At 38.3% G+C, this 23,789-nt stretch overlaps 1 protein-coding gene across 3 annotated transcripts; it reads right to left on the reverse strand.

Annotated features, from left to right (window-relative positions):
* Positions 1 to 13,757: 13,757 nt before the first annotated feature.
* Positions 13,758 to 20,570, reverse strand: LOC104605625 (putative protein phosphatase 2C 1). Of its 3 annotated transcripts, none has more exons than XM_088886791.1 (6): positions 20,406 to 20,570; positions 18,144 to 18,677; positions 17,715 to 18,056; positions 17,504 to 17,621; positions 17,196 to 17,419; positions 13,758 to 14,349 (listed from the first exon to the last, which is right to left on the reverse strand). In XM_088886791.1, the coding sequence occupies exons 2-6, from the start codon at positions 18,399 to 18,401 to the stop codon at positions 13,882 to 13,884; spliced, it is 1,410 nt and encodes a 469-aa protein (XP_088742917.1). In that variant the 5' UTR covers positions 18,402 to 18,677; positions 20,406 to 20,570; the 3' UTR covers positions 13,758 to 13,881. The 3 variants fall into 3 exon arrangements, with proteins under 3 accessions (XP_088742917.1, XP_010268762.1, XP_088742916.1); XM_010270460.3 differs by having other exon boundaries at positions 20,239 to 20,570; XM_088886790.1 differs by having other exon boundaries at positions 20,232 to 20,570.
* Between the last annotated feature and the right edge of the window lie 3,219 nt (positions 20,571 to 23,789).

Below are 23,789 nucleotides of genomic sequence, written 5' to 3' on the forward strand. Positions count from 1 at the left end.
GTCGGTTGGGGTGGCCTGTCTCAGCTGCTAAGGTGAGACCCTAGGCACATATAGTGTAGGATTAATTGAATCTTTGAACTGGACCAGATTTCCAGTATTGCCCTGGACCTTGGAGATTAATGGGCAAAACTGGAAAGTTACGCCCGACCCCTAGACTTGATTATGATACTGCACTAGGTGTCGGATTGGGCTGTCTTTGATGTACCAATCAGTGAGATCCTTAGCGGGGTCAAAACCTAGGTATGTTGGGACAGTCTGAGAATTCATCTGAGTGGGTGATCATAATGACAGGATCAGCCCCTTTGTCGGACAAAGGTAATGATCGGGGATGCATTCTCACTGATGGAAACCAAGACTACCGGCAGCCGATTTCAATCGTTGAGATTTGTTTTGCAAAGTATTATTTATATGAGATATAAAAGTATATATATTATGGTTTCTAAAATGTTTGCAAAAGGTTTTAATTCCTGTGATCCATATAAGCAGAGAGTGCAACACTGTTCCTTGCAGCCGAGAAAGAGGTCCTCTCTTGTCGGGTAGTGTTTGATCATTATGGGCTGAGAGGTTGAGTGTAAGACCATTGAGAGCAATACCTGATGGGCTAATCTTGCATCTACCCACAGTCCCTGGGTGTTACAAGGTGGCTTGGCCCAGGGACCACTTAGGGTAAGTGTTGGGCCCATAGAGCCCATTTGATGGGTTTCGGGGGGTGCACTATCCATAGCAGTGTATTCGGCCAGTCCTTGTAACAAAGGCTGGGCCGAACCCATATGGCTGATGTGTAGATCAATGTTTGGGTCCCACGCCATACAAGGAAGCCCAACTGGGCAGCAGTTTGGAAGGCTAAGTGAGCACACAACCTTAATGGGTCTAAAGCCCATTTCGAACTGGGTTGATTTGATCAGTTTAAATAAGGGGCGGATCTGGGATTAAATCAGTTGATAGGATTGGGCCTTGACCCTATCCACTCAAAGAGTCCAAGATCTAAATAAGATTTAGATCTAGGAGCCTCCTAATAGGATTAGGAGAGGGCTGATCTAATCTACAGATAAGATAAGGGTTCTTCCTTATATTTAAAGGGACTTCTAATCCAAATATGATTTGGATCAGTAACTCCTAATGGGATTAGGAGCAGATCCCTTTAAGCCTGTAAAAGGAGGAGGGAGCGGCAGCCTTTAGACACAAGACACAAGACACAACACAAGAGAGAAAAGGTCTCTAGTCTTCAGAGCTAAAATCACAGAAGAAAGATTTCTGCAATCTCTACAAAACTCTTTCTTGCCACCTCCTTCCTGCCGCCGCCAGACCTCTAGTTCGATCTCCAACTTTGTGGGAGAGATCAAGATTCGATCTTGATATCAGCCCTTTGTGAAAGGACTGATTGGAAGCAGTGCTCACGTTCCATCCAGCTATTCTTACGAAGGATCGGGTTCTTGGAGAACGCTACTGATTCTGCTCCATCCTGCACTGTGCCATCTTCAGTGGGAGCAGTCTTTGGATCCACCATTGGGCGTGAACACCTCCATTGGGAGATAATATTTCTCTGCATCAAGTATACCTCTTTCATACTTCTTTTGGCTCAGAGCTGGTTCAGTTCATGGTTCAAGATTGGTCCTTGAAAATGTGATTTTCTAAATAGGGAAGGCGATTCCTAGTTGAAGGAAGAGAAAAATTTTTGAAATTTGCCCCCTTCATTCCACAAGATTTGGGCATCCATACGATGGATCTCTCATCCCTTTAGTCCAACCTATGAGCTGGCAGGCAAGAAAGTTTGGACTCTGAGCCAAATCCACCCGGCAGACTGCAGACTCCCCGCGCTAAGTCAGCACCCCTAGCACGGGGAGTGGGGGGCAATTGATGTAGGGTGATTTGGCCCGACCTCATAGCACGGGGACATGTGGACATGACCTGGCATAAGTGACAATTCAGCGTGACAACCTGGCCACTACTCGGCGCAACGAGCTCGCCGAGGCTCGGCCAAACGACTCGGCGGGCGTGACAGCTCGTCGAGTAGCAAGGCCCAGTTCGCCCCAAGCCTGAAGGCGGAGCTTCCCGAGCTCCCCTGTGATAGGGGACCCATGCTCCACTTGAGACCCAAGCTCCTCCTAAGGGGCCCCGAGCTCTCCCTTCCTAAGAAGGGAGCACCCTGGCTTTTGGCTAAGTGTCCCGAGGGAGAAACACCTCGGGGCAGCACCGTCGAGACTTCTGTTCGGACTTGCTTAAAGACTCACCTCTAGTGCGGGCACCTCGGTGTACCTCGGCATCTCGGTGCAAGGCAAATCCGCCTCAGGTGGTTCGGTGTACGGTAGCTCGGAAGACTACAAGGAGATATGCCTGACATCCATGCCTGCTTGACATCCGTACCTACCGGATCCAGTGGCAGTACTCGGATCCCTTGCCAGGCAGCGTTCTGCCCGCCGTCTCTGAAAAGCTTGGCACGCCTGTCCAGTTCGTACCTTGTAGTAGCAGCAGCCTGCACCTGCCACCCCTGCCCTGGCAGTAACGGCTAGGGCAGTGGTGGTTACGCTTGATGTTACTGAGCTCCGGTATAAAAGGACCCCGACCCTCACGAAGGAAAGGTATTGAAGCTAGCACTTTCAGCACTCTTAACTCCCTGTGTCTTCTTTGAGTTTTCCTTAGAGTTCTAACTTAGCCATCGGAGTGTTCCCTCCGGGAGAGCTCCCCGGGAACCCTTCACCTTCCTCTTCCTCTCAAGTGTCGTCCGCCACAGCTAGGAGCCAATTCTCAGCCAGATAGGAGTGCCCAGATTGTGCAACATCACCTTCCACACTGCTCTTGTTCTTTAGGATGAATGATTATGCGTGTGTTTGAAACCGTGGTGAGCATTTATTGAATAAAGTTGCCATATAGGTGTTATTTTAGCATTTTTTTTACTAACTGAACTTATACGCATAAAGACTTGTAAAAGTAGGCCTTTATTTATATTCATGCCTAGTGTTAGTACTTCTCCCAACCTCTAGGTGTTTATTTACTGTTTTGTTGATGTGGTGCCTAATGACACCTTAGCATCAATAAAGGGGTTCATTATTACTTTTCTTAGTTTTACAAATAAATAAAATATAAACGTTTAGTAAATAAATGCCCACAGTTCAAAACACATACTACGTGACTTGATTTATTAAATTTGATAGTAAAGTTTAGGAGCCTTCTATCTTACGCTCACCAACTGCTCCTTTGATGGGGCCTGAAAAAGAATAAATGAAGGCCCAAAATACTGTTGAAGCAGGTACCAATTGATGTCAAACAGATTTTGGGGCTTTGTTCTTTCGGAATTTAGAAACACAAATTTCTTCTTCTTTATTTGCAAAGCTAAAGGACTACTAATATTTCAAACAGATTTTGGTCAAACCCACAGTCCAAGAACTGAAAAACCAGATCCTGACCATGTTTACAGACCCTATATGCAAGATTATAGGCCATTACATTTTTTCCATCTCTATTTACCTGTACTATAGCATAATTATCAAAATATAACACAAAATTAGACAATTGTGCCCTTAACATACTTTCCATCCAACTGCACTATTGTAAATGATCCACTAGTACAGTGCTAGCTGTATAACCATTTTCAGCATTGGTCTACATTATTCAATACCTAAGATGATGTCACATCACTCTGCGGCAGCAATAGGTTGTTTTCTGAGAAAACATTGAATTTGGTGTTTTTTCATACCACACTTTCTTGGTTTCCAAGACATGATTTGGAGCAACATTTTTTTTTCAAAAAAACGATGCCAAATAAAAGGCCATTTTCTGAAACACCACCTTTTCTAACATGACACCGATGTGGCCCCGTTTTCTCAAAAAATGGCATCAATGCCAAACACCGCCCTAGTTTCTTTATCCCCCCACTTCCAAGTTGCTTCTAGGCCATTGACGACTGCCCTTCATTCTGCATCTGAACTGTTCCGAGCTTTGCACAATTTTTCCTTGAGTTGCAAGAACTTTACATAACTTGTAGCAGAAAATGCCTGGGTCATAAGATCCATTAACATATATATAAATGAACTGTTCCGAGCTTTGCACAATTTTTCCTTGAGTTGCAAGAACTTTACATAACTTGTAGCAGAAAATGCCTGGGTCATAAGATCCATTAACATATATATAAATAAAATTCATTCGCAGGAACAGACATAGAGTGTGACATTGAGTCTTCATGTTAATCCATGTTTGGGAGTGCTTAAAAATAAGTGCTTATTTGAAATAAGTGTTTATTTGGGCCACTAAGCATTTATTGGTATTTGGGAAATAAGCCTGAAATAAGTGTTTATTTTAAAAATAGGGCTTATTTTTTAAGCCCAAATTTCCTGTTTTTTTACGTGCTCATACATTAAGCACTTATTCAAATTTTTTCACCCATAATTGTTCTTGGTAAATTTTTAGAATACCAATTATACCCTTTTAGAAAAACACTTCTACAAAGGCATTTTTATAAAAATAATTTTATGAAAAGTACTTTTACAAAAGCAATTTTATAAAAGCACTTTAGAAAAGTTCTTTTATGAAAGCACTTTTATAAAAGTAATTTTTTATGAAAGTACTTTTGCGAAAGCACATTTATAAAAGTACTTTTATAAAAGCACTTTTACGAAAGTACTTCTATAAAAACACTTTTATGAAAATACTTTTATAAAAAAACTTTTATGAAAGTACTTTTATAAAAAAACTTTTATGAAAGCACTTTTATAAAAGCTCTTTTACGAAAACACTTTTATGAATGTACTTTTGTGGAAGTACTTTTATAAGAGCACTTTTATGAAAGCACTTTTATAAAAGTATTTTTATAAAAGCACTTTTATCAAAGTACTTTAATTCATTCACTTTCAATTGGGTATTTTGAAAAATTGAAAGAAAATGAAGGACAAAAGAGTCACAATTGCTTATTTAAGTGCTTATTGGAGAAAAAGACCACCACATGCCCAATATGAAATATGTTCTTATTTTTTTTTTAATAAGCACTTGAAAAAGCTGCGTGCCAAATGCAAATAAGTGCTTATTCGAATAAACACTTGTTTTTAAGCACTTTTACGAAAGTACTTCTATAAAAACACTTATGAAAGTACTTTTATAAAAAACTTTTATGACAGCACTTTTATAAAAGCTCTTTTATGAAAACACTTTTATGAAAGTACTTTTATGGAAGTACTTTTATAAGAGCACTTTTATGAAAGCACTTTTATAAAAGTATTTTTATAAAAGCACTTCTATCAAAGTACTTTAATTCATTCAATTTCAATTGGGTATTTTGAAAAATTGAAAGAAAATGGACAAAAGAGTCACAATTGCTTATTTAAGTGTTTATTGGAGAAAAAGACCACCACACGCCCAATATGAAATATGTGCTTATTTTTTTTTTAATAAGCACTTGAAAAAGCTGCGTGCCAAATGCAAATAAGTGTTTATTCGAATAAACACTTGTTTTTAAGCACTTATTTTAACATAAACACTACCAAACATGGCCTTAATCTCCTGAGGCAGTTCTAGTTTTATATGTCCTCTAGTATTTCATACTATTTTGGTTCTCTGTTTTCAAACGCTACTCTATTTCTTGTATTCCTTAATAATTTTTATGTTATTATCAGTTTATTAAAGAATTGCAATATCTGCTGTCGGCTCAACATCTTCAATTTGCTATTCTGCCATGATTTAATGAACAAGAAACTCTCCATATCAACAGCATCTTTGGATTAATTCCTATGTCCAAAGCCATCCATATGAATGTTTCAAAAGGGCACAGGAATAGTATATGATTTGTGGTTTCCTTTTTGTTTACAAATTGGACATAGTCTCTCTTCTCGGTGTAGAAATTTGATGTTTTCTTTTCTTTTGTTAAAAACCAACCCCCAATAAACTTTCCAGTGGAACAGCTGAAACCTATATGGGACTTGATTTCCAAATACTCCCCCAATCTATGATCTGGACTGATGATATTGGGTATTCAGCCATCAGAGCTTGTTAAGCAGACTTCACTGTGTGCTCTCCTGAACTAGACATCTTCCACAGAATCTGGTCCATGTGAGTTCTCCCCAATGGTTTCATTTGCAGAATATGAGCCACAAATTTTTCATTCACCACCCCATATAGCTTTTCTAAATCCCAATCTCCATTATCCTTAATCAGTTCTTTCACTTTCATACTGCCTTGAATATTTACACCCTCCTTCCTTAATCGGTAAGCCATTCCATACAGTAGGTATCCACAACCCTTGAGGTGCATTTTATTGTTCTTAGTTGCAGCTTATCCCACAATTTCAAGAACCCAACTCGATGGGTGCATTTTATTGTTCTCCTGATGAATTTATGCATTCAAAATACAAGGAAACAATTTGAAATGATCTCATAAATCTCATAATGGCTCTCAGACGATCTCCAAAACAGTAAATTAATTTTAATATTATGAACATACATCTTCTTAGTTGCAGCTTCTCTGAATACTTATCCGTGTAGTCCAGTCCTATTACTGCACAATTAGTAAACAAACGGGAAAACAAGAAAGCAGAGACACACAAAAAGGCAAGATTTAAAACAGTTTCTGAATGACTCCCTCCATCCATAAATGAACTCTTATCAAAAACTTCACTTTGATCTCAACTGGAATTACGATCCCAGCTTCCCCTGCTAGCTTCTGAAGAACAAAGTTTATCTCATAAACCATAATTTGACCACATGGTCCACATCTACATAACAAGTATGTATTATGTTTACAGGCTTGGATAACTATATTTCGATGGAAATCTAAATCTGACACATGAGTTACCACCATAAATAAATGAAGCAATCCTGACTAGCTAAAAACCGGCTGAAGCCTCTGGATGTATGTTGTGCAAGGCTGATGATGGTTGGCTTGGAGTCTCTCTGTTGAACCCACATCAGTGATAGAGCATCCTTTCCGTGTCCTAACTTAACTCAATGAACTACATCCATAGAGACAAGAAAACTCCGAGCAGACTATGTTCTAGAAATGACAGAAACGAAAACGGAAACTGAGATTTTGGGGCAAATTTCATTTGGGGGTGTAGCGTCTTATACTTTGTAGGATTTAGGACCTCCATGGCGCCGAAAGCCTTCGACCTTGCAAGTGTACTGAGATCCCAAACATCAGGCAATCAAAGTTTACTGAAGTCTCAAGTATGGAAATAGAACTACCATTTGGACAACAGTTTGGAGCGCAGTCATAAGGAAGTAATACAGAAGCTCCCTCAGAGCATCATAAAACAGAAATGCTGCCAGTGTCAATGGGATCATAAAATGTCCAATTAGGCTGAAAGCTGGGTGCAGGCGTGCAGCTAAGCTAACAGAGATCTAGAGCTAGAGGTGAACTGATCAAATAAAACCCGTACAAGTAAGTAGTCTCCGATTAGTTATCAACTTAGCTGCCAGACGCCATCCAAACAAGAAATATTTCATCTCTGTTTCCAATCTCCTATTCATATATTCAGTTGATAGTGCATTGAGAAGAGATATGGAAAACCAGTACAGATAGAAACAAGGTATATGCATGTAGGCAAGATTCCCCAACAGATAGACCCTTCAGGGATCCGGTTGAACCACTGTTACAATAATGAGCGGATCACTCACAATTACTTTATTATGCGTTAACCAGCTAACTCCACCAAAGAATCCAAATAACAAAATTTTTACAGCATCTAACAGATATAAATCAATCTTTACATGCAAAGAGAGTGGTTAATGTATTCCGTAATGGAAAAAGAGAACGTCAACACCCTCAGAAACAACAGGCTCAAGGGAAGACAAAATTTCAGGCCATGGACATGTTACAGAGGCGGCTGGGTGTTGGTTGGAAGTTCAACCAGCGCGGTTGATTAGATCGACGAACCGGAGGCGCTAAAGCCCTTCTCAGAATCTCTCTGTCAGCACGGCGGCGACACCTTCTCATCTTCTCCCCAGATACTGCCAACTTATGATGACTACACTGGAAGGAACCAGCATGGTTGGACGGTGAGCATGTGCACATGGGTCGAGATTTTGGATTCGCCTGGCAATTATCTCGACGACCTGATCTTTTCTCGGTCATACATCCAGCAACAGGGACCTTTACCGGAGATTGACGTCCCCCCTCCTTTGGTGCCCGACATATCCTTCTCTCCATTTTCTAAAGCTAAAAACGAGATATCTGACTTTTGTTCGAGAGGCGAATGTGATGGATTTCTGCTCTGTACTCTCTATTTTTCTCCTTATTCAGGAATGGTGTGTATGTATATATATACCGAGGGCCTTCACGACGGTTTCGCTGTCAATTATTGCTTCGGTGCTTTTTCCTGACGACAATAGTTGACCTTTTCTTGCATTCAGATTCAGAGAGGTCGGCTTTGACAGTTTGACCCAATTACTAGCCTTCCTTTTTGTTTTGCCTTGCGGGAGAATAAGCTGAACCGTTGACTGAAAATATCTCAGTCAAGACTTCAGTGTTCAGTTTATAATCGTAATTAAGGAAGAAGAAAGCAGCCCCTGTTCTCAAAGAACATTCTTCTCAAAAAACACGGGATGGTGTCTCCGTTCTCAAAGCCTTACAATTAGTCATCAATGTCTTACAAAACCGACGTAGAAATCGAACTGCATGGTTGAACCATTTGGCCCATCACTTGATTTAAGAATTATGGTTAAGTTTTCCTAAAACCCGCCTTTGGTCAAAAACTATTCGACCCATAAAGTTGAATCGTTGACCCATTTGATCTGTTCATCAAGTCAATATGTGTAAACTTTTAGAGGGGCTGATCTTATATTGACTTAGGTTATTTGTTAAGATTTATGTGTCCCAATATGGGGAAAGTACTTTGCCCCGCTATTTTTTCCCAAAAACCTTTTTTTTTAGCCTTAAAAACCAATTTTTAACTTTTTTATAAATAAAAAATATAATTTAAACATAAATTAATATATATATATATATATATATGCATATATATATAACAGTTTGACCAATTAGACTTCAACAGTCAAACTAGTGACCTGCAATCCAGAGACAAAATTAGTTTGACCTTTAGATCAATTTTTAAAGCATTGCAGAAAATAAAATTAAGTGATATATACAAAAATATTTTATTATTTAATTATTTTGTCGACAAAAAGACAAAATGATAAGTTACTCTCAGTAACTTCAGCTGTTATTAAACTATGCCCGATCAATATTTCGAATGACCACAACAAAACAGGTGAAATTATGATGTTGGAAAGGTATCATACCGGAACAGCTTTGACCAGTCAAACTCCACCCTTTTCCTTTTTCTTATGAATACCATTTGATCCGTTGTCACTTTTATGATACCGATTGAAAGAGAAAAAGAAAAATTCTTGACCTCTAGAAACTGCCCTGTGGCTTTGGTAAAGACAATTCCAACTTTATTATTGTTAGCTTTGTTCCACTTCCATTCCATCTTTCCTTCTGACCTAAGTTTGGCTCCTTCGAGGGAGGGAGAAACATTGACAGGTGTGAAGTTTAAGATTCTTCTAGAACAACGGTAGAGGCTTTGGGATCATTGTTGGGGACTTCGGGGAATTCAACTCATACCTTCCACCTTCTATGCAGGATGTTTCTTAGTGGAGCAACTTGGATTCGCCCAATCCAAGCCCGAACTTATCCAGCCAGCAATTGTAAATGTGCTGAGCTTAGATTTTCAGTCCTTGCATTGGGGTTTGGCACAGAAGTTTAGGATTTTCGATTTTTTGGGTAGGGTTCGGACCTAATCCTTACGTAGTCCGAACCCAGCCTGATTATATATACTCAATTCTTAGGATTGGGCCTGGGATAAGGTAAAACCTGACGCAGCCTGCCCAACTTGCACCCCTAATGTTTCTAAGAGTGATCATGGCTGGAATTTTTGGCCCGACTTACACCCCTAGGTCTTTCCGTCTTCTCCATCTTGTTTCAGTGAATATGCATTTGCACCTATAGCTTTGCTTTTGAAATTATGGGGACATACTATGGTGGAGTTAGGGGTGAGGATGGGTAAATTCGGTTTGGTTCCAATGCAGAACCTGGAACAAACTCTATCAAGATCAGTTTCAATGTTGGTTTTGGTCTTGGTGGTTTTAGGGTCTATCTATGGAACATGTTCTTTAAAAACTTGATTTTCTATAATAATAATAATAATAAGAAATAGTGTGCAGCCGTTTGATCCATTCGCAGAGTCCCAAGCCATGTATCCTGAACACGAGCTTGAGGACAAGCTCGTAGTCCAGGAGGGGTGTAATGTTATGGGCACACCATCCGGCAGCGCATTGCGGAGCAGTCATAGGTAGCAGCACACACGGCAGGCCGCACAGTAGCAGGCACCGCCTGGCAGCGCCGCACAGCAGCACGCACCGATAGCGCGCAATGCGCACCACCAGGCAGCAGCGCGCACCGCACGCACCGCACACCCACCCGGCACCGCACGGAAGCGGCACCATGGCGCGCAACATGCACCGCCAGGCAACAGTGCGCACCGCACGCACTGCACGACAGCACGCACACGCCCGGCACCGCGCGGCAGCAACACCATGAGCCACGTGCACGCACTGCGCGACAGCAGCACTGCGCGCACGCACCGCGCAGCAACGGCACCATGAGCCGCGCGCACGCACCTGGCAACAGCAACAGAGCGGGGCCCACACGACAGCTCATAGGGGTGGGCCCACCCTTATCTGGAGACGTCAAACCAACTCGCTACCAGCTTACCTTATCCTTATCTTATCCCTATCCCTTATCCTTGTCTTATCTTCTTAAGTAGGAGTTGTGTTACCATTAGGAGTAGGTAATTAGGAGTTTTAGTTTAAGTTGGATTACCCTAGCCTAGCCGAATCCAACAAGGAATTCTCTTCTGTAATCTCCTATTTAAGGAGCTATGAATTGAAATAAGGCATTCAGTTTTCCAGCCAAGAAAAGAGAGGAGAGTTCGGGTGGTCTCTTGGACAAATCACCCCAAGGGAGAGTTCGGGTGGTCTCTTGGACAAATCACCCATTCAGTTCTGCAATAGGGTCTGCACGCAAGGGAAGACGTAAGGGAAAGCAGTGCCTTCGCACTATGGGCCAACCCGTGACGGGATCCTACGCGCGGGACCATAACATCATTATAATTTCAATGTTATAAATACTACATTTTACATATTATACATATTCAAATATTAAGTTTGAAGAAAAATAACCAAATCACTTAACCGAACCATGAGCTATTTTTTGAAACCAAACTAGTACTGCTGGTTTTTGCAATGCCCCAAACTGAAACTGAACCAGTACCACAGATTAACCAATTGACCAGTTTCGATTTTTTATCAGTTTAGTTCTTCAATTTTTCAGTTTTTCATATTTACAACATATAGTATAAAAAATATATAAATATAATACATTATACATTATAAATAGTTTATTAAATAGTACCTTTCGTTAACCGCATTTTTCGTTTGGTGTTCTTGTTTCAGCTCAGTTCGATTTTTTGGTTTTTCAGTTTTCTATGAGCACTCATACACAAATTGACTCAATGGTCAATACCATGGTCTTTGTAACCATGAATGCTTGAACTCATCTTCAAAATATTTTTTGGGATTTAATTCAAAGCAATTTTGGCTCTAAAGCCAGTTCCACCAAGGCCAATCAAAGCTAGTTCTTTAGGTTGGTTTAGGTAGGGTAAACTCCTAGATTTTGGAATGGGCCTAGGTGGGAATTGGTCCCAAGAATTTGGAACCAAATCCTACCCAATAACAAATTTCGTAGGTTGAATCAATGAACGATAATCCATGCATGGATCCATCAATAATTTACATAGGATCTGTTTCTCTCACTGCTGTGTACAACTAATAACTATGGTAGAAAACAATTTATACATTTTAGAGACTATTTGACACAAGTTATTGTATAAGATAGTTTATCTTTAAAATTTCTTATGCTAAGATGATGTTTTCTTTTTCTTATTTTGTTATAAACCTATTTATTTACAATATCATTTATCAAAATGCAACTATCCTAAATATTGCATGCAAACATATACACAGACAAGTATCCATCCAGAAAGTCTATTTTACTATGATAGAGTTGTCGAATTGCTCATTTAATAAGTGTAATACCCTCTATAAGTTATATCCAAAATTCCAAATAAAAGCTCAACTCAATTGAGCCTTATTCTAACTACATGAGATCGGCTATTTGAATCCTATCTTGTCATCTACTCTGTTTAGTGGCATTTCCTTGGTAGGAATGCAACTTGAGTTGGCCCCAATTAACATTTTACACTGTTTTGGACCAGGTCCATTCGAATTTGGTTCAATCCGAGTCCATCCAAGTTGCACACCTAATACTTGGTTATAAGATACCAAGCATATATTTAATTTTGTTTTTTCAGGAATAAGAGATACATCATACATGATTGTACAATTAGAATCAAATGCAAATTTAGGACCTTAGGCCCATGTACAAGCGCTCTGGTTTGAAATTTGTTTATTTAAACCATAATATCTGTTTGTGGATCCTAAGAAGATCATAGCTAAAGTAGAAATAATCCCAATCCAATGGCTATCCTCGTAACTCATAAGAGGATAAGGTCACGACTACTGTACATCTCTGATCTCTCATCAACGGGAAAATCTATGATGCCGGAGTGAGAACCTTAAACCTACCACATGATATGTTTAAGAGTAAAACTGTAAAAGATAACGGTGGCCATTTCCTTTAGACAAAAGAACCCCACCTATCAATGATCTTTTTTGTTGGCGTCGCCATTCGTGTTGTCTTAGTTTGAAATTCGACATGCCACCAATTCCCTAATCCCTATTACGAGTAACAGTGAATTAGGGAAAGAAGCCATGAAATCGTTATAGACAAAGAAATCCGGCATTAGGTGTTAAAAAGAGAGAGAATTGAATTCAACTCGAATTTGTATAGATTTATGCATTATTGCAAGGAATGAAGTATAATGAGAAATAATAACAATGGGGATATGTGCCCTGACAAAGCCATTTCTGACTTTAAGGGCTGTGTTTGGTTTGAAGGAAAAAGTAAGAAAAGGAAGGCAAAGGCAGGGGAACCTGTACAAGGTTTGTAAAGATTTCCCTACATTTCCCTTCCTTTCCCTACTTTTTCCTTCAAATCAAACATAGCCTAAGTGAACTCTACGACATTGTGGATATAAGAAACAAGGTTATCTTTTTCATTGTGTTTTGAGAAAATGAAAGCTACATTTGAAAATTAGTGAAACAGAAGAAAGTTGTGGAAAGTTATTCCATGAGACTATGTTGCTTCCTAGGGTATACAGATTGAATGAGATAGATAAACCTGAGATACATCAAAAGCAATGTAGTATGAAGTATGAAACCAGCTATGTTAATGGGATTTATATGAACTAGTTCTAGAATTCCAATTCTTGCAAACCTGAAGACATTCAGTCACAGCAACAGTGGGGGATGAATTCCAGTCTTCAGTTAAATGGGGAGTTTGAAAAACTTCAGTAGCTGGGAATAGAATGGATCCATACCACTTCAATTTGATGGCTTCAATGAATCCCCCTGGTCTTGTTTGTGTGGGGGTGGGTGGTGGGTGGATTGGTGCCCCTGTGCATGGTAGCACATGCGGTTACTAGTTACTACTGCTGTAATGCATGGTCCTAAAAGGAGCAAATTTAGCAAATGATAGTCTGGATTTTCTACCCACATAACAACGCAGGCACACGGTTCCCAATGCATGCAGGTAGTGCCCTGTGGGTAGAGTTCTTGTGGGTAGGAGATCCAAAGTCAAAAGGCAGAGGAAAGACCTTCACAGAACTTTCAGCCCAATGGTAGCATCATAGGAGAATTTACCAATTTTCTTGCATTTGTCAGGCTCCTAAGCCATTGGATTACAAGTACATCATCAATTCACTCTTTACAAATGCATGAGTCATGCATTCAGCCTCTCTGCAGAAAATCTTGGAAGTTGAACCAGTGAGTTGACTCGTGTCACACCTTCCAAACCCGACCAGTTCTGTTCATCAATTATAGTTCCACCATCTCCCTCAACCTCGACTTGAATTTTGTTGTTTGGGTTGCCATCTTCTGCTGATCTGACTGTAAAATTCCTCTGTAGAAATGGTTCAGAATTCTGGCCATCATCCAACTCAGTTGCAGTGCAAGACTGCTGACCACAATAACTCACTGCAGATACACATTGCTCTTCTGCCTCAGATTCAGTGTCCATCTTGCCATCCAGAAACAAGCACACCACTGCGCAATCGTCCATTTTTGAAGTTGGGTACTTGAGTTTCCATTCTCGAGAAGCAGAGTCAACAAGGATCCGTGCAGCTGATGATCTGGTTGGGGCTGAGGACACAATTTCAACAACCTCTTCATTGCTCAAGACATCCCAAACCTGCAATATGAAGATCCTTGAGATTACTTGGAAACCCCTGCCATAAGGAAATTCCAGTTCTTATGGGAAACAGTTGTATATTTCTCTACCCCTGGCACTAAAGCGTACTACCTTTAAAGGAAGAAACAACTAAATAGTTTTACCTCTGTTTTGACAAAAATAAACAAATCAAAGTTCATTTTGGCAATGTGAAAGATAATCACATCCGATAAATTAGGTCAGCAGTTTGAAGTAATAACTTTAGCAGAGGCATTGTGGCAACAAAGCAAGGACTTGTCTGTGTAATTTTATGTGTAAGAATCAACATGACTTGGTCCAAGATAACATAAACACCTGTTATGTTTAGTTCTTGTTCACTATTTCTTATAAAATAATGAGACCCAATAGGTGCTACAGAAGTTGGTGGGATTTGAGCAAAAAACAAATATATGTTGAGTTCCACCTAGATCTGGGGAATACCTCTCTGCTGCTACTCTTACGTAACAAGATAGGATTTCAGATTCAGACGATCAGATACCATTGACAGCCCTTGATAATATAGTCGATGGCATACATCCTATGAAATAACATGAGCCCAACTGTAGTTTAAAGAGATTCTTAAACAACAAGGATGGGACACAAAACAAAAGCAGTTTCACCGCCCCATTGGCTAAAGCCTAGTGCAAGAAATAATGGCATTAGCCCTGATGATGGTATTTTCCATAATTCCATGCAACTTCAGAGCCAGCTGTTAGGTTTCAAAACTAATAATGACGTGCAACTTTACTGTCTTCGTAATAATTCCAAATACAATTGGCATCAAGCTGTTATCATATTACCATATCATAGGGGCTAGGGAGCTCCTCTAATTTCACATGCTCCTGCTAGGGTAGATTTTAAGCGAAGAATTGATCCAATCAGAACAATGCAACCATCAGAAAAAAAAAAAACTATTATTTTTATTTCCTGGGCAGTTTGCTAAGAATTTTTTTTTTTTTTATGAATAACAGTTTGCCAAGATTTTCTGACAAAATACTACTACTGGATATTGGAATGCTAATAATAACAACAACAAAAAAGAGAAAAGGTTACCTAATTGGGTCATGTAGGAAACCTCACTACATGACATCTTTGCCATGTCAAGAAATCCCATGGCCAATCCAGTCCATTCTCATCAGATGGGGACCATATAGATTGGCTATCATTCAATTAATAACAGACTTTCTAGCTTCAACTTTCTAACCTAAAAAGTTGCTTGTGTAGAAGGGATTATATAGAACACAATACAAAGTCATTATGGCCAAATTTTTCAAGGAATTTTAGGATGGAGAGAGGAGCACATGAAGTTTCTTTGTGCCCAAATTCAATTGAGACGTTGAAGACTTCTGTGTTATTTACACTCCTTCACCAAACAAGTTGACAAGAGATCTATTCCCGTGATAATAATTCAATAGCATTTGGAGCTAAAGCTGGTTTTGAACAAGAATGTAAGGATATAACTACTGTTTATCTCTGTTTATTTTTTTAGCTTCTCCCTCTCCATTGCAGGATATGCTGCAAATGCATAGTATTACATTTGCACATGAAAACATAGCTTCTAGCCATAGATTAATACAATGGCAATGCCAATTATCTAAAGAATGGTAAATCCAACAAGGACATGAAACAAAAGGTTCCTAACCAATCATCAGACTAGTAAAGAAATTGTAAGAACACTCAAATTGCATTACTTTGTGAAACACATGCAAATGCTCTTTAACACTTTATGTGGAGCAGACATGTTTAGAAGAAATCTAAAATAGGAGAAAACCACAGGAATGCACAGGATACTCTATTTCTAGAAACTTCGATATGCCAAAGGAATTTTCTTCCTTTCATGATGTATTCTTTCCTTTCTTAAGGGTTCTTCTTGGGACCAACTAGATAGTTCGTGAATTTAAATACACCAAAAAAATCCTTTAATTTGCTTCACTGCTACTGACACTGTGCCCTAGTGGCTAGTACTAAAATACAACTGCAGAGATATGAGCTCCAAGACCGACAATATGCAGCCTTTTAGGCACCATATCTAAAAATCTTTTCCAAATACAGAATCTGTAATTTCCGAGTTAAAGGAGCCATTAACTGGCATGCATCAAAACCCAGAATATTTATAGCAGTGGCATATGTAATGCTTCAAATTAAGCCCTTAAGGAAAAAGAGGGGAAACCAAATCTCACATGACTCATTACAACTGTGTTGAGCTCTTGATAGTTTCACTTCTAATAACCTTAAGTACCAATATAATTCAGCATTTGGCCATAATCATCCAACTTCAGTTTTGGTAGGGCAGGATTTTCCTCTGAATTCCCATTTATTCCGTGAGTATTAAACCATGTGTGGGAATTACCAGATCACATTAAGCATTTAGTGTCTCATACTGTCACACATGACAGAAATTAGGAAGGGAGAAAGTGATTTCCAGCTCTCTGCTTTGTTTCTTTAGCAGTTTACCTTATGTCAGTGTACACCTCATGATCTCCACCTCCCCTGGTGTCTCTGTGTTTCCAATTTTCTTTATATTCTTCCAGTGTGCACGTGAAAAGATTTAAAAACTAGGTTTAACAAGCCCAGATAGGATGAAATTGCTGATGACCTACCCAAAATATTTAAAGTAAGCTTAGAAAGTAATGGTGGATGACAGATTAGCATCAATTTAGTTGACACATATTCTGCTTTTTCATTTCTAAGTTAATTTAAGTTGTTTTTTTATGAGCATTCTAATAAAATTTAAGAAAAGAATGGCTGTTTTTTTTTTATGGAAGTGAATCTTTTACAAAATAGAAACACAAAATTAAATGCATGCTGTACTCAAGACAAACACTTACACCATCGGAGGCAAGAACAATGAATTGGTCCCTCTCTGTGAGTATCCTGTGAGAGAATTCTGGTATGGAGATAACTCCATAATCCTTCAAACAGAAATCCCCAAATGCCCTAGCCATTGCTAACCCGGGGGCATCATCGAATGGCAACCAAACTCTAGGAACTTCAGGCTCATCTTGCAATGCAAAGACCCTTCCTTTACACCGTTTAATCCTTTCTTCTTCCCCTACAAGAACAGATCAAATAAAGCAGGTTTAAGTTTCAAATAGCATGCATATCAACAAACAAATCCATTAATAATAAAACATACTTGGCAAATCAGGCTTTAAATCAACAGTCAACTGCACTGCAACCATAGAATCACTGCTGTCCTTGGACCCCATGATAGCACGGGAGTCGCCAATGTACCCCATGAAAAGATTCAACCCCTTCAAACCAGCAAGTAGAAGTAAGAAGAGAACATAAGAAAAAGTAAGAAAAGAAATTAAAATAAAAATAGAGATTGTATTTTTTAAGCAGACCTGTTTAACAATAGTGACAGCAGTACTACCACTACAAAAGCAGTCCAGGGTAGGATGGGACCTCAGCTCCTTGTCCATGGCTTTATATGACTTGAGGAAAGCTTCTCTCCACAAAGATCCCAGGTTATCCTCAGTTGAGCCATCCTTCTCAGAATCTCCTTCAAGTTTTGTTTTTCTACCAAAACAATTATTATTCAGGCCATTTTGCCTTGACTCTTGAGATTGCAGGAAAGATAGTAACTTCAGTGGCAAGTCGTCCCTCACTTTGCGGGCAACAAGATGACCATGTGGACCATGACCATCAAAGACCCCACAAAATATTGCATCTTCTGACATGAAATCCTGCATACAACACACAGGTAATGCTTACAGTTCTAGAAACAAATTAGACTACATGACTTGGGGAAGATATGGAACAATCAAACCTACTTCCCAAACAACCATGGCATCCTGATTTATGCCCTTGCGCCCTTGTTGAGTGAAAATACAGGAAGTTCTGCTGTTCCCATTTGCAAAAATCCGGTTGGGAATAGAATGTAAATGATGCATGGCAGTGACATGCTCAGCCGATGATCTCTTCATTCTATTGCTCCGCCGTGATCTGAACCCCAAACAAGAGGAAGAAATTGTCTCTTCATTGTTACTGCTACCACTTCTGCTGAAACCACTACTTACACAGCACCCCATCTGCTTTGCTCAGCTACAAAGCAATGGCATCCGAAAGAAACAGAGAGGTTGAGATTCCTACTTTTCCAGATACATATCTCACTCAAAATCCCAGAATAGTTGCATTAGTCAACCACCCAATAGACCATTCCTATTGTTAAAGATTCCCCCACATGGAGTTGCAATGTAGACACTCGAAATCTCAATGTAGGGGCGAACAAACACTTCAACTAGGGTTTGATTATTGTAGTCAAATGTGGATCCACTGCAGGAAACGTGAACTTATGGGAGAACCAGCTGAGCAAAACGAGATTGAATTAATTAATTGAATTATTTATTCCACAACTGCATACAAGGTAAAACAATGCATTTACACCAAATAATAAAATTTGAATTCTCTAGATAATAAAAGAAAAAAAGAAAAGATCCTCAGCCAAAGGAACAGAATATACAAAAAAAAACGGTATCCCGTTTCGTTTGTCGTTCATCATGAATCACAAGATCATGGTCGGAAAAAAATGTCAAAGAGATGCTCAAAAATAAAAAATTGAACCCATTAAAGACAGACAAATAGGGAAATCCGTAATAGATAACTTCCAAGGACATAACAGAAAACGAGAAACGCTGGTTCTTCGACAAGTTAAACGATACTGATGAAAGCTTTTTCCATGGATAAAATGAAAACCTCCAAGTACAAAACACGAAAACAGTAGAAGTGGACAAGCCCATCTCCAACTTATTCAAGAAAGATAGCAAAAGAAACGCCACAAAAGTTTCGAATAATGCAGCAAAACCGACAAGTATTCAGTACATTGTCGAAGAAAACCAAATGGAGACAAAGAAAGCTTCTAAACCGTGAAGAAATTTGTTCTCGCAACCAAGAAACAAGAAAAAGGAAATTTGCTTTTCAAATCCACAGAATGTAGCTAAATAACAATACAAATATATACTGATTAAAAAATAATACAGAAATACTGAGAAAAGCAGAAAAGAATTACAAACACACACAACAGGAGCAAGAATCGCCAGAGAGTCGACCAAAACCAAGGCCTCCATACTCTACTTAAAATCATAAATGGAGATGGGAAGTAGAGAAGGTGAGAAGAAGAGTCTAAAAGAAAAAGAAAAATGGAAGGAACTAAGAAAGCTATGATATTATTAAATCAAAATGACTGAAAAACAGCAACAACGTAAACAAGAAAAGTAGAATAAGGAAGAGGACGCGGACGTCTCACGAAAAATCAACAAGAAAAGGGCAAAGGCAAAGGCAAGTAGCTGTGGAAATTTTAATTTTCTGTTTTTCAGGACAAACCAAAAGAGAGTGGAGAGAAAAGCAACAAATAAAGTAGAAAAAAAAAAAAGAAAAAAGACGAAAGCAAGCCATGGTTCTGCCGATCTATGTGCACAGAACGGAACAAAGAGAAGGATTTTAAAAATTAACATGTAGTTTATTGGACAACAAAAGGTAAAAGAAATTTAAAAAAAAAAAAAAAAAACAGCAATAAATGACTAAAGATGAAGAAAGGGAATCCGAACCAGTTGCTTTCCTAGATCTTCATTTTATTACAGATAAAACCAGACCAGTATGATAGACTTACCAATAAGGCCTTTTTTTATTATTTTGCATCACACTGAAAAGTTGAAATAAAAAGATCATACTTTGGTGATAGAAAACAATATCCGGATCTTCTGTGCAAGATTTGCTTTTTAATTACAACTTTTATGATCTTTAGTAGGGAACATATACTCGTAAGACAAGAACACAAACTGAGGAAACCATATTAAGCAGTAAAAGTGAGGTGAGGATGCTCATCCTCAGAAAAAAAAAATGGAGAGAGAGAGAGAGAACACATTATACATGGTTGACATCTGTGACAGAGCCAATTAAAGGTCGCAGACTCTGTCTGAGATCGTTGAATGGAGATCGAGAAATGTGAATAGGATGATGACATGCAGTGAGTGGAAAGAAGAGAGATGGTGATCGTGGTTGCAGTTCGTGAGCTATTCCATGACGGAGGTACCCACCTGCTCTGTCCTGAATCCTGATTCCCGAAAGCAAGAGAGAGAAAGATTATTGAGTGGTGGCGGTGGTGCAGGGGAGGTGCATTTAATGAATTGCAAGGCAAGCCAGAGAGAAAAAGGATTCAGAGAGAGAGAGAGAGGTAATAGTTAATAGAGAGTGGTTATTGTACTCCAGTAGTTTTGCAGAGAGCTGTAACTCCTGTTATGATTACCAGACTAGCAATTGATTGCTGTTGCTGGATTAATTTGTGTGAATCAAAAGGATGAGAAGCAAAAAAAAAATTAAAAAATTGCTTTATCAGGCGGGCTATTGTTGTTTGGCTCCCCGTACTCGCCCTGTTTAAAATTTAGGAGGCGTTTAGTTATTACCTTGATTCCGATTAATGTAATTTTTAAGAGGTAAGACCTGGTTACTTGGTTAGTGGTTACACTTACATCTCCCCCCTCCCCCCCCAAAAAAAATATCGTGTAAAGTAAAACTAAAACCTGGTTACTACTTGCTAGTACATGTATTAAAAAATAGTGCAATAATTTCCGTTCTTTTAAATTATTATTTTAATCATCAAATGTTGATTACTGTAATTCCGGAGTTGATTTGCATTCTTCATAAGTTTTTTTTCTTCTCAATGAAAATAAATACTTGATTTCTCAAGGGCATTATGATTCTGATAAGGAATGCCAAACACGACCTTACTCATTAGAGATCGATTGCAAAGCTGAACAGCCCTCCAATAGCGCCACGTGGCATATGTATCTGTGTGGCACTGGTAGAAAAGGTTACCACATTCATGGAAACTATGCCATGTGGGTGTGCAGTTCCATTGATTCCATCTCTAGTTGCTTCTCCTTCTAAATGGCTTGAAGCAATTACCATCCATATCAGCATTGTTTTGCCCCTCAATTATGGTTTAATATTCATTTTTTTAATTGATATTTCAATTCTGTTCTTAAAAGTTAAAACTATAATTTATTATTTCCTTAATATTTATAACAATAATAATAATTAACATGTTAATTTTATCTTAATATGTGACCCAATAACTAAAATGGGTTTTACTAAAGTTTGTACAGACTTTTTTACCTTTTCCTTGAAACCAAACACACTCTACATGTTTTTGATGACAATACAAGATAAGATTAAAAGCTCATGAACACTTGCTTCCATGACTGACAATCCAACTTTGTATACATCAAGGCATCAACGACGTGAAGGTTCCTTCCTCAGAAGGTGTCAAGTGTTTCACTCTACGTGGTTGGTTGCATATTAATTCCTAAAGTTTCAGTCTGCGTGGTTGGTTGTGATTTCTGCTTTGCCCAGAAGACCCACTCCCGAGTGAATAAATAGAAAATGCAACCAACAAAACAAACAAGAAAATTTTCGTGTTCCATTCCATGACTGAATCATTTCTTTCCAGGGGCAACCGTTTGCTTGCGATGGAATTAAAAAAAGACGGGTTGGAAGTTAAAGTTAGATTAGGACTGTAAATAGATCGAATCGGATCGTGGCAAATTGGATTGGGATATATTTAAATTCGATCCAGGAATTTTCCGGTTTAATTTGATTTATTAAGATTAAGGGTGGTATTCGAATCTGACTCTTATCGGATCAAATTTAAATTCAAGTAAGATCCGATTCGATGTATTTAGATGGGGCTGAAATTAGTAGTTTTAGAAAAAAATGATCGATCCTTGGTGGTTCAGTCTGTCCACCATCCACGTTAATCTCTATAATCTCACACCAGTAATCAGGATCCAGCCCAAGCTTCATAGCTTTTCCATTTGGCAAAAGCTGTGTGATGGACCACACTCCACAGCACAAGAAAAGCTAGTGGCATTTAAACAAACAGTAAAGTGATGAATAGCCATCTCCGGTGCCCATGGCCCCATCCTCGTCGTCTCCTTCAATCAATGCTGATTGCGAGCTACACATAGTCATTTATTTATTTATTATACAACTACGCCTTTCATAACAAATCACGTTCATCCTCAACCAAATTTATACTTTATTTTTTAATAAATAAATAAAAAGTTGGCTACTTTTTAGCCTATCAACTGTGTCTAGTGTTGACTCAATGACGTCTCGCGTTATTTATATATTTAGCATATAATATAATATATGATAAATATGATAAAGTAATAGAACAGAAAAAAATTTCACGGGCCGGGCTTGAATCAAGGCTTTACTGTTTATTAATTTCAAATAATCAGGTTGGAGCCCGAGCCCAGTCCAATTGGATTTATTTTTTAGCTCAAGCCCAGCCCAATTTTAAAGCCTACGGTACAGCTGTGTTTGCTTTGAAAGAAAAAGGTAGGAAAAACAAGGGAACCAGACTTTCCTACCTTTTCCTTGAAATCAAACACAAGGTTAGTTCTATTTTATAGTTCCATATTTTTTAACATTTTTCCATCCAATCACATTCTTTTATATATTAAGAAATATTACTGCCCAAGATACAATTATACATCTAAGTTGAAAGAAAAACACATACAAAATACAATAGGCAAAATAGTAGTACAAGTTATTACCTAATAAATACCTATTACTGATATATTTTATTATTTATAATATTATCAGGGTCCCCGAGCTCAGGTTTGGGCTAGGCTTATGTAACAAGTTCAAACCTGTGGGCTTCAAAAAGGGTCAGACTGGGCAAACCCTTTCGTTATGCGGACCCGTAAGCAGGTCTAATCATCATCATCCATGTATGTCTTATCCCAACTATATGATAAATATTACAAAATAATAATATGTGAAAAAATTATATATATATATATATATATGTATATATATATATATACTTATGAACATTTATGAGAAGATAGAATGTACCTATTTGTCATATCATTATCAAAATCCAAAAGTTATTAGACTTATATAACAGAATAGGGTTTCCATTATGATCCAAAAAGGGCATGAATTAAAAAAAAAAAAGGAAAAAATCTACTTTATTGAACTTCGGGGGTAGTGTCAAGTTATTATTGAACTTTCAAATATGTCACTACAGTACTTAAAAGAAAATACTGTTCATTGTTTTCTATCTTAAGACTGAACCAGTTGAGGTGTTTGAAATTCTAGACTAATGAAGTCATTGTCTTCCACCTTTATATCTGAAACACATTCTTGTTTAGTTATTTCTTTGCTTTCAGCTATTGTTTCTCCGTATTATATTTCATTTTTTTTTTTCAAAGATAACCAATTGAGTCTCAAGATAGAAGGTAATGAGCAATGTCTTCTTTTGAGATAGTTTTAACATTTTCAACAAATAATTGACAATAGATTAACCGTAGAGACCAATTTAACATTTTTTAAAAGTATAAATACTGCAGTAAAATTTAAAAAAAAAAAAAACAATAGCCATCAGTATCATAAAAATAATAAAACGATGA

Source organism: Nelumbo nucifera, chromosome 1 (genome assembly GCF_055504915.1).
Source record: "Nelumbo nucifera cultivar China Antique chromosome 1, China Antique-T2T, whole genome shotgun sequence".
NCBI classification, from domain to species: Eukaryota; Viridiplantae; Streptophyta; class Magnoliopsida; order Proteales; family Nelumbonaceae; genus Nelumbo; species Nelumbo nucifera.

Excerpts from the sequence above, each read along its gene's own strand:
- LOC104605625 (XM_088886791.1), bottom strand. The coding sequence starts at position 18,401 with ATGGGGTGCTGTGTAAGTAGTGGTTTCAGCAGAAGTGGTAGCAGTAAC. Across the intron at positions 17,622-17,714 it reads CTGTCACTATTGTTAAACAG|GGGTTGAATCTTTTCATGGG; the intron begins GTCTGCTTAAAA and ends GCTGGTTTGAAG. Across the intron at positions 17,420-17,503 it reads TTTAAAGCCTGATTTGCCAA|GGGAAGAAGAAAGGATTAAA; the intron begins GTATGTTTTATT and ends CTGTTCTTGTAG.